The following is a 16,338-nucleotide window of genomic DNA, read 5'->3' on the forward strand; positions in this document are numbered from 1 at the left end:
GGCACAGTGAGGAAAACAGTGAAAGGTTGTAGGTTAGGTTAGATAGATTAGTTGTCCTCTAGACAACAATAGATCATTCACAATACATCTGGTTACCACTCAATACAAATTCATTACATTATACAAAATATAGCTAAACGACTACAATACAACAAAATACCAAAACCTGCCCAGTCAATATACTCAAGGCCAAGCATGAGGCCTCAAACCTGGTTTATGCACTACCCTTAAAGGGGCAGCGCTACACCAGCATAATTTATGATAGTCTGATTAGCGTGTGTTCTGTCTGTTAATGATACGCCTAGTGGAAGATATGTGCCAGCTGCAGAATGTGTATACTATAGGCTACAGTGTTAACTTTACACTGGTCAGTAAATTGTGTAGATCATTATTTTACCCAATGGATGATTGTTAACCGTCACCCACGTGTGTGATGTAATGATGAGCGTGTGCTCAGTCAAAGTCATTGATCTCAACATCAGGCAGCAGATTTGCTCTCTTTACAGGGTCACCACTTTCCCAGATTCACACAAAGTCTCTCTCCAGTCGTCCACCTGTTCCCCTGAGATCTAACCATTGTCCCTCCGCAGTAAGAGCATTGAGCATGTGGCAGCACTAATTCCTCATTGTCCTTCCTGGCTCTCTGATTGGCTAAGAGACTGTGAGAAAGTCCAACCAGACCAAGACCCACACATTCATATGGAGATTGGGGACTATAAATAGGAGGGATGAAGCCAGTAGAGATCAGATTCTCTCTCTACAGAGACCTCTACAGCACAGAGATCAGCTATGGCTCCTACAATCACTTCACCAATCACCTCTTCTAAGGAGCTCCTGACTCTGAACCACAAGGTAAATTGAAGACTCAACTGCAGACACAAAAAATATTGTTCATAATTGGTTGTTAGTTTGTTACTTGTTCAAATGAATGTTCTTCAGAATTTGGTTATTAATGATTTCTTTCTTCTTTCTGCAGATCAGAAAACCATTGGTGGAGAAGTTGCGCAGAGAGCGAATCAACAGCAGCATTGAGCAGCTCAAGTCTCTCCTGGGTCCAGAGATCCTCAAACAACAAGCTGACTCCAAGCTGGAGAAAGCAGACATCCTGGAGATGACAGTTTGCTTCCTGAGACGACAGCAGCAGTATCAACCGGTCAACTCAGCTCCTGTCAATCAGGGATACTCCAGGTGTGTCCAAGAGGTGGTGCACTTCCTGTCCAAAGATGAGGGGAAGATACAGTCCCAGAGAAGACTGCTGGACCACTTCCAGAACCTGCAGTCATCCTCTGACAAGAACATGAAGGAGACATGTTTGCCTCAGCTGAGGTCTCCAGTTCAGTCCAGCATCACCAAAGAGAAGACTCCAGTCAACATCGCCCTCTGGAGGCCGTGGTAGAAAACTACAGACTGTAACTCCAACCTTACTAACTGAGTTGACCATATTGGTCTAAGACTGTCAAAGAACTGTATCATTCAATACTGAATGTATTGTTTATCTGTATTTACAGACATCTTTACAATACCTTTAATGTTTGATTTGATTTGAAAAAAATACTGTTTCAGAGAAAATTAATATAATTATCACTGTGTCTTTAATGCAAAGACAGATTCATGATGTCATATTATTGTGACATGTATTACCTGATTGTTGCAGTTCAAGTTGAACTAGAAGTGCTTAATGTCAATGACATTTTACCATTATACATATTATCCTATATGGTTATGCGAGATTGGTCTGTACATTATAGATCGTTATGTTTAAATGGCATACTTAACTTACTGCTGTCACCTTTTTGTAGTGACACTGACGTAATTATGATGATTAGAAAAAACAAAAAATGTAATATTTCTGAGAAATTGAAAATAATTATCACTGCATGTCTTTAATGCAAAGACAGATTCAAGCTGTCATATTATTATGACATTTATTACTCGATTGTTGCAGTTCAAGTTGAACTAGAAGTGCTCATTTCAATGAGTTTTTGCTATTATGCATTACATGTGCTTTACGGATACGGTTATGCAGGAGCCAGTAACATTTAAAGTGATGCTTTACTGCCGTCACCTTTTTGTAGTGACACTGACATTATGATGTAGCCTATCATTTGTTTTTTATTGTCCTTAACATGATCGGTTTTAAGATCTTATTTTCTTATGCTTTTGTTCCGTTGAACACTGAACAGTTTACACAATGTGTAATATTTTCTCACAATATTATTCAATTAGTATAATGTGATATTGTATGTCTTTCGTAAAGACAAGTTATTGTAAACCCTCTGCTCTATTTGAGTACAGCGTCTTGGAGAAATGTCCAAGTTATTGTTGTGATGTGTCATCACTTTTATCTGCCTTCACTTCAGGAATTTTCACCTGATGTGAGACACAGAGGTGTATTGAATAAACCAGCCTCAACTGCCATCTTTCTTGTCATTGCATTTTCTCTACCCATTGACACAAGTCTCTATACCAGATCTATAGAAATATAATAATGTTACATACCATTACCAGCTCAGTGGCCTTGTGGTTAGAGTGTCCGCCCTGAGACTGGGAGGTCGGGGTTCAATCCCCGGCCGGGTCATACCAAAGACTCTAAAAATGCGACCCAGTGCCTCCCTGCTTGACACTCAGCATCAAGGATTAGATTGGGGGTAAGTCCCTGTGACATACTAGCGTCATGTCCAGGGGGTGTAAACTGCCTCATGCTACAGAAACAGGACCCTATGGGCCTCATGGCTTGGCAAGGCTACTTACTTTACTTACATACCGTTAGGCCTATTATGTAAAATATTATAATAATTAGGAACATTATTTTATTTCTAAATATTACATATATACATACTGTTTCCCTCCTGCATGGTCAATGAGCTCACACAAGCTATATGTGATGGGTAACGGGACACAGTTTGATTGTTCCCCCAATGAAAGCTAATGGACAGCGTGTGGGAAACCGGGGAAAACTCACTCACGGTGATACAATAGTTCCAAATCTTTATGGTGACGTGCTATGGGACAAGAACCTCTACCCTTGGGGAGGTTTGAACTGTGTTTTAGTTATCTTTATGGTGACGTGCTATGGGACAAGAACCTCTACCCTTGGGGAGGTTTGAACTGTGTTTTAGTTATCTTTATGGTGACGTGCTATGGGACAAGAACCTCTACCCTTGGGGAGGTTTGAACTGTGTTTTAGTTATCTTTATGGTGACGTGCTATGGGACAAGAACCTCTACCCTTGGGGAGGTTTGAACTGTGTTTTAGTTATCTTTCAACATAGTAGAATGGGCAATGATGCTTCTTCTTATTCTTCGACGCTATTATGTAAACACATTGGAAATTGATTTAAAATAATTTACATTTTATTTTATTTTTACACTTTGCTTAATGTCACGTCATGCAATGTCATGAATATATGACAGTAGATGAATTCGAAGACTTCAAATGCAGTGGAATTTCCTCAAAATAAATCCTTCATCAAGTCGAGCCTATTGATTATACTGTTGGGCTACTATAACCGCTACTATAACCGCTCCTAAAGCTCTTCAACCAGCAGACTGACAACGCTCCAACTGATATCTCAAGGGCATTTATTTTCCCCAAGACAACGTGAAAAACTGCAAAGAATAACAAACAATATCCTTTTAAACACAAAGAATTATACATGCATATGAATTATGAATGTCCTCTTTGACAGTCGAGCTGTCTCTTTTAAGTGTCCATAATCATGAAATCGTCCACATTATAAACAAACACAATGAAATGTCCATTACATTCACATGTTCACAAACAAACGATGAAAAGACAATACCGTTTACAAACAAAACAACAACATGTAACATACCATGTGCGCCTTCTGCCAATTATTTTAGGAGAGTTAGTTAATTTTAATCTTTATTTATTTATTTTAAGGACACTCTTGTTTGACGTAGGAAGAGCTCCTTACACCAAGACAGGTGCAATTATGGTTTGACCCCAAAAAAATTGCAACAGAAGGTTTCTCAACTGTTTTGTGTAGTATTAGGTGTCCTTAATAACATACTAAAAGTTTACCAAAGTTTGACCATGCGAAAGGTGTTATTTTAGCATAATATGCATAATATGCCCATAACATCCTATATAAGGCAAAAAAGTCCAAATTTCATCATTCTTTAAGTAACATGTGACATATGAAACTAGGGTGTTTGCATGATTCTGAATCCATTCCAAGCATTAGTTTTGCACAAAAAACACTCCTTGGGCTAAATTAGGCCATATCCACTTGACCAAATGTGCTGACCTCATCACGTTTGTGTGGCCGTTTTCCTCCCAAGGAGTGTTTTTTGTGCAAAACTAATGCTTGGAATGGATTCAGAATCATGCAAACACCCTAGTTTCATATGTCACATGTTACTTAAAGAATGATGAAATTTGGACTTTTTTGCCTTATATAGGATGTTATGGGCATATTATGCATATTATGCTAAAATAACACCTTTCGCATGGTCAAACTTTGGTAAACTTTTAGTATGTTATTAAGGACACCTAATACTACACAAAACAGTTGAGAAACCTTCTGTTGCAATTTTTTTAGGGTAAGGTGCCTTTTTTTCATATATGCCCTCACCTTGTTTGTTCTGACTGAGCTTAGCTCACACAGGTGCACTCAATGCTGCTCCACTCTAATCACAGGGCACTACACCCAGAGCCTTATATGGCTCTGACTACACCTACCTGCCCTCAACAGGTCATAATGAACAGCAATAAAAGACCAGGCACCACACACAGCATACAAATACAATATATTACCCAAATAAAAATACATACAATGTTCACATTATACACGTTTTCAGAAAGGCAAGTAATAAAATCAAATATTACAAAATACCCATTGCTGGGACAGCTACAGCTACCGTGTTTTTATATTGAAATTCATATAGGCCTATACAGTATATGATCCTTTTCTCGTATTGTTGAGGAAAGCTAGACGTCCAACCATTAAGTCTTTATGTTTACTTTTAAATGTTTGCACTAATTGCTTCCATTAATTACTGATTTGTGTCTGTTTGCAAACAAAGTAGCTACAATGGGATAATTAACAGAATCTGCTTGGCAGGGAGGAATTTAAGTAGTAGGCACATGCCTATTGTTCAGTGAGAGACATGTCAATGACCAAAGTGTGGGAATGCTCTGGAGAGCAGTGTCCCATGAGGTCCGTACCTCACCCGCCTCCAGGGTGAACTGGTCAGATGTGGAAAGTAACAAAGTATATTACACTTAAGTACTGAACTTGAGTACAATTTTAAGGTATTTGTACTTTCCTTGAGTACCGGCATTTAAATTTCCAAATCTTTTACTTCTACTCGACTACATCCCGGATCCAAATATTGCACTTTTACTCCACTACATTTATTTGAAAACCTTAGTTCCCATTTGGAAAATAGCCAATCTTTTTTTTTTTTTTTAAGGACATTCTACATAATGAGTAGCCTATACTTTTGGTACTCTAAGTACATTGTTATACCAATAGTACTTACCAATAGTTTAATTACTCAAGTCAATTTTGAATTCCGGACTTGTACTTGTATTTCAATATTGCAGTATTGGTACTTTTACTTAAGTAAAAACACAAGTACCTTTTCCACCACTGGGACTAGCACCCGTCCCGTTATGAACCTACAGTACCTCCACGTTCATGTTTCATACACCATAAAATCCTCTGTTAATTCTGAGAGTGTACAAATGTAACCAACCAGGCAACCACATGCAATGGCACAGGCCAAATCAGACAGAAATATAGTCAGATTCCTACTATTTTAACAGTCACTTCAAGCAATATTCACAAAAGAACAGCCATTGTTACCATAATCTATGTGACCATTAATTGTGTCATTGTGTATTGATGAAGTTGCTTGTGTTTCTCTTAATGTTATTTTTAACTTCCCCAAGAGGGCATCTTTGAAAATAGAAAGACTTATCTGCTGCATAATTATCCTTTTAATCTACATGTAAAATGTAATGTCCAAGAAAATGCTGTTCGTAAGCCTAAAGCCACTACTGTATAATTCATACCAAGACGAATTGATTGCCTTGTGTGTCACGTATGTTTACGGTTATGAATGTCCTATTACTATTTCCAGCCAGGCAATTCTACATTAGTAGTTTCAAAAGGCATTCAAATGACTTTAGTTGTGTTTCTTGTCAATTCTAAAACTTGGGTGCCAGCCAATGCGGTCCTTTCAATCCAGATGGTTTGGGATATCAGGTTCTGTGTCAAGACAACACAGAGGAAACAGCCGCCACTAAAGGCCATTCAAAGTCCCTTTGTAGTGCATTGACCACATGCAGCACACAGGACTCAGTGTGGGAAACTCTGACCAACTCTCTACTCACATGACGTAGACGTCGTAGAGTGACAAGACAGGAGAAACATCTGCTTCATTCATGCACATTACATCACAGCATCAAATACAAAAATATTCACAGGATAAATTCTAAAGACCCAATCAATAGTTGCTCTCAAAGTTTGTACAGTTGTTCCAAGATCCTGTTAACATGTCAAAATGTTAACATGTGTTAAAATGTCACTCATTAGTAATGTGTACAACATGTACATATAACTAGATATTCCTCATAATGTAGATAAAATGTGATATACATTGCATGATAATATGCACTGGCCTGTAAATTGTTATTCTATTTATTCCATTAATTAGGCGCTATCTGTCTCCCACGTGTGTGATGTGATGATGAGCGTGTGCTCAGTCAAAGGCATTGATCCCAACCATTAGACAGAACTGCTCTCTTTACAGGGTCACCACTTTCCCAGATTCACACAAAGTCTCTGTCCATCACCCCCCAGTCCCCCCCCATCACCCCCCAGTCCCCCCCCATCACCCCCCAGTCTCTGTCCATCACCCCCCAGTCCCCCCCCATCACCCCCCAGTCCCCCCCCATCACCCCCCAGTCCCCCCCCCATCACCCCCCAGTCCCCCCCATCACCCCCCAGTCCCCCCCCATCACCCCCCAGTCGTCCACCTGTTCCCCTGAGATCTAACCATTGTCCCTCAGCAGTAAGAGCATGGAGCATGTGGCACGGCAGCACTACATTCCTCATTGTCCTTCCTGGCTCTCTGATTGGCTAGGACTGTGAGAAAGTCCAACCAGACCCAGACCCACACATTCATATGGAGATTGGGGACTATAAATAGGAGGGATGAAGCCAGTAGAGATCAGATTCTCTCTCTACAGAGACCTCTACAGCACAGAGATCAGCCATGGCTCCTACAATCACTTCACCAATCACCTCTTCTAAGGAGCTCCTGACTCTGAACCACAAGGTAAATTAAACTTCATGGACACTTAAATTCCATTCCTAAGATGTTTGTACTTATTCAAGGCTATGTCTTTTTTCTTGGTTATTAATGATTTCTTTCTTCTTTCTGCAGATAAGAAAACCATTGGTGGAGAAGGTACGCAGAGAGCGAATCAACAGCAGCATTGAGCAGCTCAAGTCTCTCCTGGGTCCAGAGATCCTCAAACAACAAGCTGACTCCAAGCTGGAGAAAGCAGACATCCTGGAGATGACAGTTTGCTTCCTGAGACGACAGCAGCAGTATCAACCTGTCAACTCAGCTCCTGTCAATCAGGGATACTCCAGGTGTGTCCAAGAGGTGGTGCACTTCCTGTCCAAGGATGAGGTGAAGATACAGTCCCAGAGAAGACTGCTGGACCACTTCCAGAACCTGCAGTCATCCTCTGACAAGAACATGAAGGAGACATGTTTGCTTCAGCTGAGGTCTCCAGTTCAGTCCAGCATCACCAAAGAGAAGAGTTCAGTCAACATTGCCCTCTGGAGGCCCTGGTAGTTAACTACAGACTGGAACTCCAACCTGATCAACTGAGTTGACCATATTGGTCCAATATTACTATAACAGAACTGAAAAATTGTCATTAGGAACAACTTTTTAGTTTCATATTTAGAATGGCACGGTCTGCTGAAAACTGGACAATGTTTCTTTAATGCCAAACTCTGACAATACTTTGGCATGAACAAAATGTATGTTGCATGAATGACCGGATACATCAGAATAATCTGATTTTAATGTTTGCTCCAACAAGTCTATAGCTCTTGTTGGGACCTTTTTCACTGCCAGGACATTTTTGTTTTAACGTATTGATCAAATTGATCTAAAAACGTTACTGTCCTTCTTATTTTCCATTTTGGACTATAATAATATAATCTAAGTGATTAACTAAGACTGATCTTTTGTAAGATCAATATGTCTAATTTATCCTTTTGTTTTAAAGGAGGTGATTAAAACCATATCGTCACCATTTTCTAGTGACACTAATATTTTTCTATATTTTGAAGGCCTCTGGAGGCCTTGGTAGAAAACTACAGACTGGAACTCAAACCTGATTAATTGACTTGACCATATTGGTCCAGGATTGCTGTCAAACAGCTACTTGTTACTACTTGTAGGCTAATGTTTTATGTTAAAACGTATTTTTCTTTTCGTCAGAAAAGAAAATGTTCCGAGACTTAAAAAACATCACTAAGGCATGGAGCAGCTGATGAGTTTTTCTGTCAATGCAGATTTTAAGTTATGAGGTGGATCTTTTCACTGCCATGACAATGTTTTTACCTGACAGTTAAAGATCAGTTATATTGATCTGAAACGTTTACTGTCCTCAAGTGGACATATATGTTTAATCTAAGTGATTAATTAAGCCTGATCTATTGTAAGATCAATTAAAAGGGCATACCTAACTTTACTGACATTATTTTCTAGTGACACTAACATTGTTATGACAATGTGTATTGTGAAGTATCTTCAGTATAATGCAATATAATATTGAATTTATCCGTCAACCTTGAAGACTTGACAATGTATTTGACAGTTACGGATCAGTTATATTGATCTAAAAATGTGTACTGTCCTTAAAGTATTTGGTTAAATGAAACCTATCTTTTTATTTTTTTAAAAGCATATCAATGTACGGTCACAATTCTCTCTTGACACTACAATTGTTATGACAATGTGCATCGTCCTTCTCTATGAATGTTATTTTATCATCACTTAGGAAATTGGCAAAAACCTGGTGTATTTTATGATCTTATTTTGATCATTTGCATTTCTTCCTACAAAATGTAATGTTTTTAACAACCAATTGTAGAATTGTTCGTGTCACACTGTCCCACCTACGTCTCTCATAGAGACAAGTTGTCATTGTAAATCCTCTACTCTTTTTGAGTACAATGTCTTGGAGAAATATCCAAGTTATTGTTGTGATGTGTCATCACTTCTATGTGCCTTTAGCTCAGTTGAAGAATATATTGCTGAAATGAATGATTAATTGAATCTTCTTCAATAAAAAAACATCAACTGCAACCTTTTGTGAACATTTCCTTCTCCATTCACTGATAAAGATCTCAAAATGAGTTATCTTAATCTGACTTTATGAAGTCTTTGAGTATGCCTCATGCCAGCCTATAGTTTTGGTCCATTCATTATACATAACAATGCATTCCGTCTCTTTATGTATTATAATATTGTGCAAAGGAGCCACTGAGCCAACTGAGCCAACTTGGGGACCCAACGCAAGGACAACAAAAGAGACGGTCACGGCCACACAGCCAACTCAAGGTACGGCCACGGAGCCGACTTGGGGACCCAACGCAGCTCCTCCAAGGAAAACAAACAAATTAACGGAGCTGAACGTGAATCCCCCCCACCGCCCACCCCTTTTTTCCCCCTCACTGTATATGTTTCTTTTCCCTTTTTACCTCCTTTATGATGAATTCCTTTTCTGTCTATAGAAGTGTCTATTTGTACGTCTCTAAATGTTTTGATGATTTGAACATGGTGGACCCTGTTGGAAACAAGTGTAATGCTTAATTGGGTCGTCCACTCACAGTTAACAGCCTTTGTATTGAGTTTGTGCCTGAAATGTACTGTAATTCTGCAAACTGTTAATAAATTCTTCAATCAATCAATCAATCAAAGGGATGATGCTCCCAGCATGGCCTATAACAATGGAAGGACTTCATAATGCTTGAGACAACTTGAAAGAAAGTTATACCATCGTGACCCCGTCGATTGTGAAAGCCTTATATTCCTATTGTCTCTGCAGTCCATATTCTGCATGCTTGATCATATTAAGCCTGGGCCCCAATGAGGTGCAGTCCATATTCTGCATGCTTGATCATATTAAGCATGGGCCCCAATGAGGTGTGACTCTTCTGCTCATCTGTTCTCATCTGCAGTCCATATTCTGCATGCTTGATCATATTAAGCATGGGCCCCAATGAGGTGTGACTCTCACTCCACAATATTTCACAATGCTTGTTATCAATTTACAATTTAGGCATATAGCAGACGCTCTTAATCCAGAGCGATTTACAGTAAGCAAGAACACCACATGGTATCAGGTCAGGTGTCATCATCTCCACGAGATAAAGATGACAGGAGTGTGCCGTGGTGTGTGTGTGTGTGTGTGTGTGTGTGTGTGTGTGTGTGTCAGTCAATATGGAGGTGCCTTTAACACTCGCTACATCCTGACAAGTAGTTGTAACTTGTAAACCTCTCCTTTGTACTTTGACAGCCTCCATGTTCTCACAGCACTGGTTCCCATGCAGTGACACCAGAGCAATGCCATAAAAATAACAGGGGGAAAAGACAATGTTGATTCAGCATTGTCATTCAAAAACATTATAATGCTGTTATTGACTAGGTCTTAATTAATGCCAGTGGATTATCTTATTTCAATATATTATCCATGGTTAATGTAAGAACTGTAAAAATATGTTTTACCAAGAATTATGTTTTGTGAAAAGGAAACTTAAAGTCCTCTTTATCTTCCAAAATAAATCTTGATTGCTCTTTTTTGGAAATGTCTTGGAAATCTGCCCTTTCTGAATTTCTTCCTGATAATAAATGATTGACTCTAACTAAACACTCTCACAGTTAAATCAACAGCAGGCTGTATAGGCCTATATAGAACTATTCTTAAAATATGATATAGTACTACAAATATTATTTCTCATGGATTCCTTATCACTGCATTGGGACTGATAAAACATTGATTTATCAGCTTTGGTTTGAGCTTTTGGTATGTTTTGGTGTGCTGCTGGTCCACTGTTTTATTCTTGACATTAAACACAATTGCAAAACATTACAGGAAAACGTTACATTACAAGCAGTTTAACAAGTGCATGTACTTTCCTCCTAATCACTTTAGCCCTACACAGTATATGTGTTGTTTTATGTTGATTGTATTTGCATATGATATGATATGCCTAAAACATGCACACGGTGGCTATTGTTGTAACTCAGTGTGCTTATAGCAACCGGGTATGACTGCAACGGGTTGGGTCTATTTTTACACTCAGGAGTTTACTATGTCGATGTATTATAGGGAATATGTCATTTCCATCATCCATCATGTCTTTCTTTTTTTAAATTTTTATCCCACGATTTTGTAACCCATTTTTTCACCCCTGTGTCAATTATCTAACGTGATCCTGGTCTCTACACAGTACACACCCTCCGCCAACCTAGTCCCCATATATGGGGGACATGGGGAGAGCAACGGACTTGAACTCATGCTTCCTTCATGCCTGAGTGTCCAAGTTGCTCCTTTACACCTGACAGGGGGGAGTTTCCCTGGTTGGACGTAGCGCGTGGAAGGAGCACGTTATTCCAACCAGTTCCTTTCCCCTCCATCAGGCGCCCTGGCTGGCCAGGGGGAGGCAGTTTAGAGACCAGGATTACTGCATGTTTTTTGTGAGGGTACCTATACCCTAGGGGACACGGGGAGAACATGCAAACTCCACACAGAAAGGCCCTTTCGCCAACCCCGCCTCAGGTATGGGCACTGATGACGTGGAGGAGGAAACACGCCGCCAGCACCCACAGCGTCCCGAGCGGGAATCGAACCCAGGACCTTCTAGCTGTGAGGCGACAGCACTACCAACTGTGCCACCGGTCCATCATGTCTTTCTGACTCTGTCTGCAGGTCTACATAACATATTGTGACTGGATATTTTTGGACACCAGCGCACAAATAAGCAGTGGTGGAAAAAGTACTCACATTTTTTACTTAATTTTAAGTACCAATATTACCAATATAGAATACTCTGTTACAAGTAAAGGTCCGGAATTCAAAATGTACTTAAAGTACCAAAAGTAAAAGTATTCATTGTACATTGTACTTACTAAACAGTACAGCATCATATGAAAGAGTATCATTCTCTATGAAAAATAGGATAGATCAGTTCCACCAGAAGTGGGGCAGATTCCTTCTGTATGATAGCACTACGTAATGACAGACCCCCCCCCCCCAATGCATTTTCCTCATAGACATTTCTTAAAGTATTTATTTAAAGACGGTTACGCCACGGACAAAGCCAACTCGAGTCGTGACAACTCATGACAACACAAACAATATTTTGGACCAAACAAATAATTAGAAAGAAGAAAAAAACGGCAGGTTACAACACTTTTTTTGTTGTTTTTCTTCTTTGTAATTATTTGTTTGGTCCAAAATATTGTTTGTGTTGTCATGAGTTGTCACGACTCGAGTTGGCTTTGTCCGTGGCGTAACCGTCTTTAAATAAATACTTTAAGAAATGTCTATGGGAAAAATGCATTGGGTTTCATTTCCTGGTCCATGGTAGGCGGCGGGACTGCGACGCTCTATAATCGACATGTATGTGCAGTAAATTAAAGCACAACATTTTGAACCGAGATGTAGTGGAGTAGAAGTATTGTAAATTGTAAATACTGCAGGTAAAGTACAAATACAGCAACATTGTACTTAAGCACAGTACTTAAGGAAATGTACATAGTCACTTTTCAGTTTTCACCACTGCAAATAAGTATGTATCACCATAATCACTACTCTGTCTATCCGTGCAGAGTCTCAGGTTTCTTCTCTCTTCTCTCGTCTGATCTGACCCACAGCTGGCTCTCCCTCCCTGCACGAGGTCTGAGCGTGCCCTGGTCACACGCCCTCCTCTCTGCGGAGCTGGGAGCCACAGCCACACACGGCTTCCCACACTTCAGTATGCAGGCTGTCAGCCGCGCTCAACAATGGAAGTGTGTCGTCGGCCCTGACAGAAAGCCCCAGGACTGCATGGTCCCATGCTAAGGACAGAGGTACAGGCTTAAAGGGCCAGTAGGCTATAGATATAAACCATCTGTCCGAGCTGCAGCTCACTGATGAAAGAAAAAACAACATTTTAATGACATTTTGGCGGGAGTGTGTGTGTGCGCAAAGCAAAGTTACTATATTTACCCAGGGTATCTGGGCTAAGCTCAAGAACTTGTTTACAGCCAGGCCCTGATCATAGAACATTTCATGGTAGTGGTTCAATGCCTTGCTCAAGGGCACTTCAGCGGTGGTAATTTTAACGTGTCGGACCGCTGATTCGAACTGGCGACCTTCTGGTATCAAGACTGCTCCGCAATCCGTTCGGCCACCGCTGCGCGCGCGCGTGCGTGCGTGCGTGCGTGCGGATTTTCTGAAGGAATTAACAAAAATGTTGAAGAAAGTATATAATCATTCTTTAGGCCTACATGTTCTTCCAGACTATAGTGACTTGTTCTCAGGAGTTCTGTTAATTTATTTTACATCCTCTGTGTTAAACATCAGGATAGCAATACAGCTTGCCTTGTGTCCACATGGGTTCTGTCGTACTGACACTTTCCCAGAGAATAATTGAGCTGATCCTGTAATGAAGGGCATTTATTACACAACATCCCACCTGTTCCATTAAATTCAGCCTATTGTCCCACACTCTGGGCTTTCTGATTGGCTGGACGGCAGAGACCATGAGGATAAAAGAAGCATGGATTCAGAGGGAAGATACAGCAGATATAAGAGAAGACCCTCTGGACTCATACGAGATCAACTATACAGCGCATAACAAGCGCCAAACGAGCAAAATATTTCTTAAGGAAAAACCGTAAACTGAGGACCTTCATCTGAAAATGGCTTTCTTTGACTTCACTCTTCAGGACTCCACAAAGAGCCACTACATTAGGTATGTTATGGCTCCTTTAAAACTTCAACCTGCATGCGTCATTCATTCATTCACACATTGCCAAATCCAGAGTATGAATTTAACTGTAAATTGATAAATTAATGTGTGATGATTTTACGTCACACAATCCTTGCGGGGATAAAATCCTTTTTGAGTGTTTTTGAATGTTTTGTTTCTTTCAAACTTAGTTACTATAGCCATAGTCCAAAAAAATCCTATGGGATAGGATTGTAAAGGATGTAAAATCAGACAATCAGACATTGGACAATCCTATATGATTTTATTATAGGAATTGTAATTAGTTAATTGCATTAGTCCAGAACTGTATATGGTTATGGCAATGTTTAATAGGCCTGTGTATTGACTGAACCTATAGTGAGCTCTATGTGATTAAAATGTAAGTCATTAGAAACTAAGTATTCATGTTTGTTCTGATTCTCACAGGTACAGATGTACACTCCACATGTTGGAGAGGAAATGCAGCACGGGCGTAGAGAAGCTGAAGGTTCTGATCGGAGAACACCTGCAGAACGGGATCCCTGCTTCAGACCTCCTGGAGAAGACGTTGTCCTTCTTCACTCTGAGAAAGACCCTGCTGTCACACAACGGCTACTCTAGATGTTCCAGAGACATCCTACGTCTCTTTCCCACGGCAGACGAAGACGTAGCACGACTGTGCCTTTAGTTTAGTTGTGTTTATAGCACAGTATTGATATTGGTTTTCTCTCGACTTCTATGCATCACAGCGAACCCTTCTGCTGCTTATTTGTGAAGAGAGCGACAGAATGATGTCAAAATGATTCGAGCGAAGACCCTGCTGTCACACAAAAGATGCTCCAACTGTTGAAGGTTGTTTCTAGATCTCTTTTGTGCCCCAGAGGATGAACCATCAATCTACTCTACCAGGGAAGGATGAATGGACTTCAGGGTCAAAGGTGAAGGAGGTTCACGATGAGCAGATAACAGAAATTCTGCTCTGTTCTTTGTGCTGCTTTGTATAGAGTGGCCATTTCTTCCTCTTCCCAAAGTTCCCAACAAAGACTCATGACTATGCAAGAAATGGTGAAGCTGCTGAGTTTTATACATGTATCGGATGCATTCACACAGTGTGATGTTTTGGATGCACGCAATGACAACCAAATGATGTAGGCTAATATCTAATGCCCCAACATGCCGGTATTTGCATCTGAGAACATGACGTTTTAGGATTAGTCTTTTAAATCAGTAAAGGTAGGAATGGATTGAAATGGTCAAAGTTGTGTAGCATATATGCATTCAGAACAGAATAATGCTCGTCTACTCTTTGTGTGAAAATGTAAATACAGACTTACGGTATAGCATATTGCATTAATTCATATAAAGACATTTTTTTTCTATTGAAAATTAACGTATTACTGTATATTACTGTTATGTCCTTCTTTTGTATCACCAGAGGTGATAAAAAAGATTAATTTAAATTTTCGAACAATTAAAGAAGAAATTAAGAAATGCCAACTGTAGTATTCCCATTCATGTGTCTGACATCACTTGGTACGGCAGTGCCCTGTCAGCCTCATCCTTCGGTACGGCAGTGCCCTGTCAGCCTCATCCTTCTCTCTCTGGCTGTGCACTGTGACCTGTGGTAGGCAGTTGTGGAAAAAAGTACTCAAAGTTTTTACTTAAGTAAAAGTATCAATTCTGCAATATAGAACTACTCCGTTACACAAAATGTACTTGAGTAAAAGTACAAAAGTATTTGCATCAAAATGTACTTAAAGTACTAAAAGTAAAAGTATTCATTATGCAGAATGTGCCATTTCACGTTTTCAAATGTATATACATATTTTGAAAATAGCAGCTCTACAAGCCACGGCGCATCTACGACACATTGTGAGCTTGTTGGTCAGCTATTTTCAAATGGCCGAAATGTATATATAGGACTGAAGTAGTTACTGTATGCCATCAAAATCTACAAAGTAAGTGGAGTAAAAGTACAATATTTGTCTCTGAGATGTAGTGGAGAGGAAGTAAAAGTAAAACTCAATACCTCAATACTTAAGGGCGGGAACCCCTTCTTGGTGTTTTAACTAAGCATTATGTTATACTTTAGCAATTGAAAAATAGCAGATCTACAAGCTCATAGCGCCACCATGTGGCGCTTTGGCTCTTTTGTAAACACAACAGAAAATGCTTTTTCAGGTCAGGATACCAATTTCATCCAATCAGGAGTGAGAGAGAACGGATATAGGATACATAATTTATTAAATAACTTCAATTGGATGTGAGAAAATGAGCAGACAAAATTGAAACTGGAACACTGATGGATTTATAATTAAGAT

At 39.8% G+C, this 16,338-nt stretch overlaps 1 protein-coding gene and 2 pseudogenes across 3 annotated transcripts; all 3 read left to right on the forward strand.

Moving 5' to 3' along the window:
* The first annotated feature begins 728 nt into the window (after nt 1-728).
* LOC306929025 (transcription factor HES-5-like) lies at nt 729-1,396 on the forward strand (annotated as a pseudogene). Its single transcript, XR_013792533.1, has 2 exons — nt 729-852; nt 977-1,396. The product of XR_013792533.1 is annotated as a transcription factor HES-5-like (transcript).
* A 5,790-nt stretch (nt 1,397-7,186) lies between these two features.
* Nucleotides 7,187-7,838, forward strand: LOC306929028 (transcription factor HES-5-like; annotated as a pseudogene). The gene is made up of 2 exons: nt 7,187-7,310; nt 7,419-7,838. The product of its transcript is annotated as a transcription factor HES-5-like (transcript).
* Nucleotides 7,839-13,815: 5,977 nt separating this feature from the next.
* On the forward strand, nt 13,816-15,507 carry LOC306929454 (uncharacterized protein). Its single transcript, XM_079510000.1, has 2 exons — nt 13,816-14,020; nt 14,465-15,507. Exons 1-2 carry the CDS (start codon nt 13,968-13,970, stop codon nt 14,703-14,705), a joined length of 294 nt encoding a protein of 97 aa, XP_079366126.1. The 5' UTR covers nt 13,816-13,967; the 3' UTR covers nt 14,706-15,507.
* Nucleotides 15,508-16,338: the final 831 nt, after the last annotated feature.

Source organism: Electrona antarctica (assembly GCF_951216825.1).
Source record: "Electrona antarctica genome assembly, chromosome: 9".
In the NCBI taxonomy this organism is placed as follows: Eukaryota; Metazoa; Chordata; class Actinopteri; order Myctophiformes; family Myctophidae; genus Electrona; species Electrona antarctica.

Bases quoted from the DNA above. Each gene is read 5' to 3' on its own strand.
- LOC306929454 (XM_079510000.1), top strand. From the start codon at position 13,968: ATGGCTTTCTTTGACTTCACTCTTCAGGACTCCACAAAGAGCCACTAC. The intron at 14,021-14,464 runs GTATGTTATGGC...TGATTCTCACAG, and splicing joins ACAAAGAGCCACTACATTAG to GTACAGATGTACACTCCACA.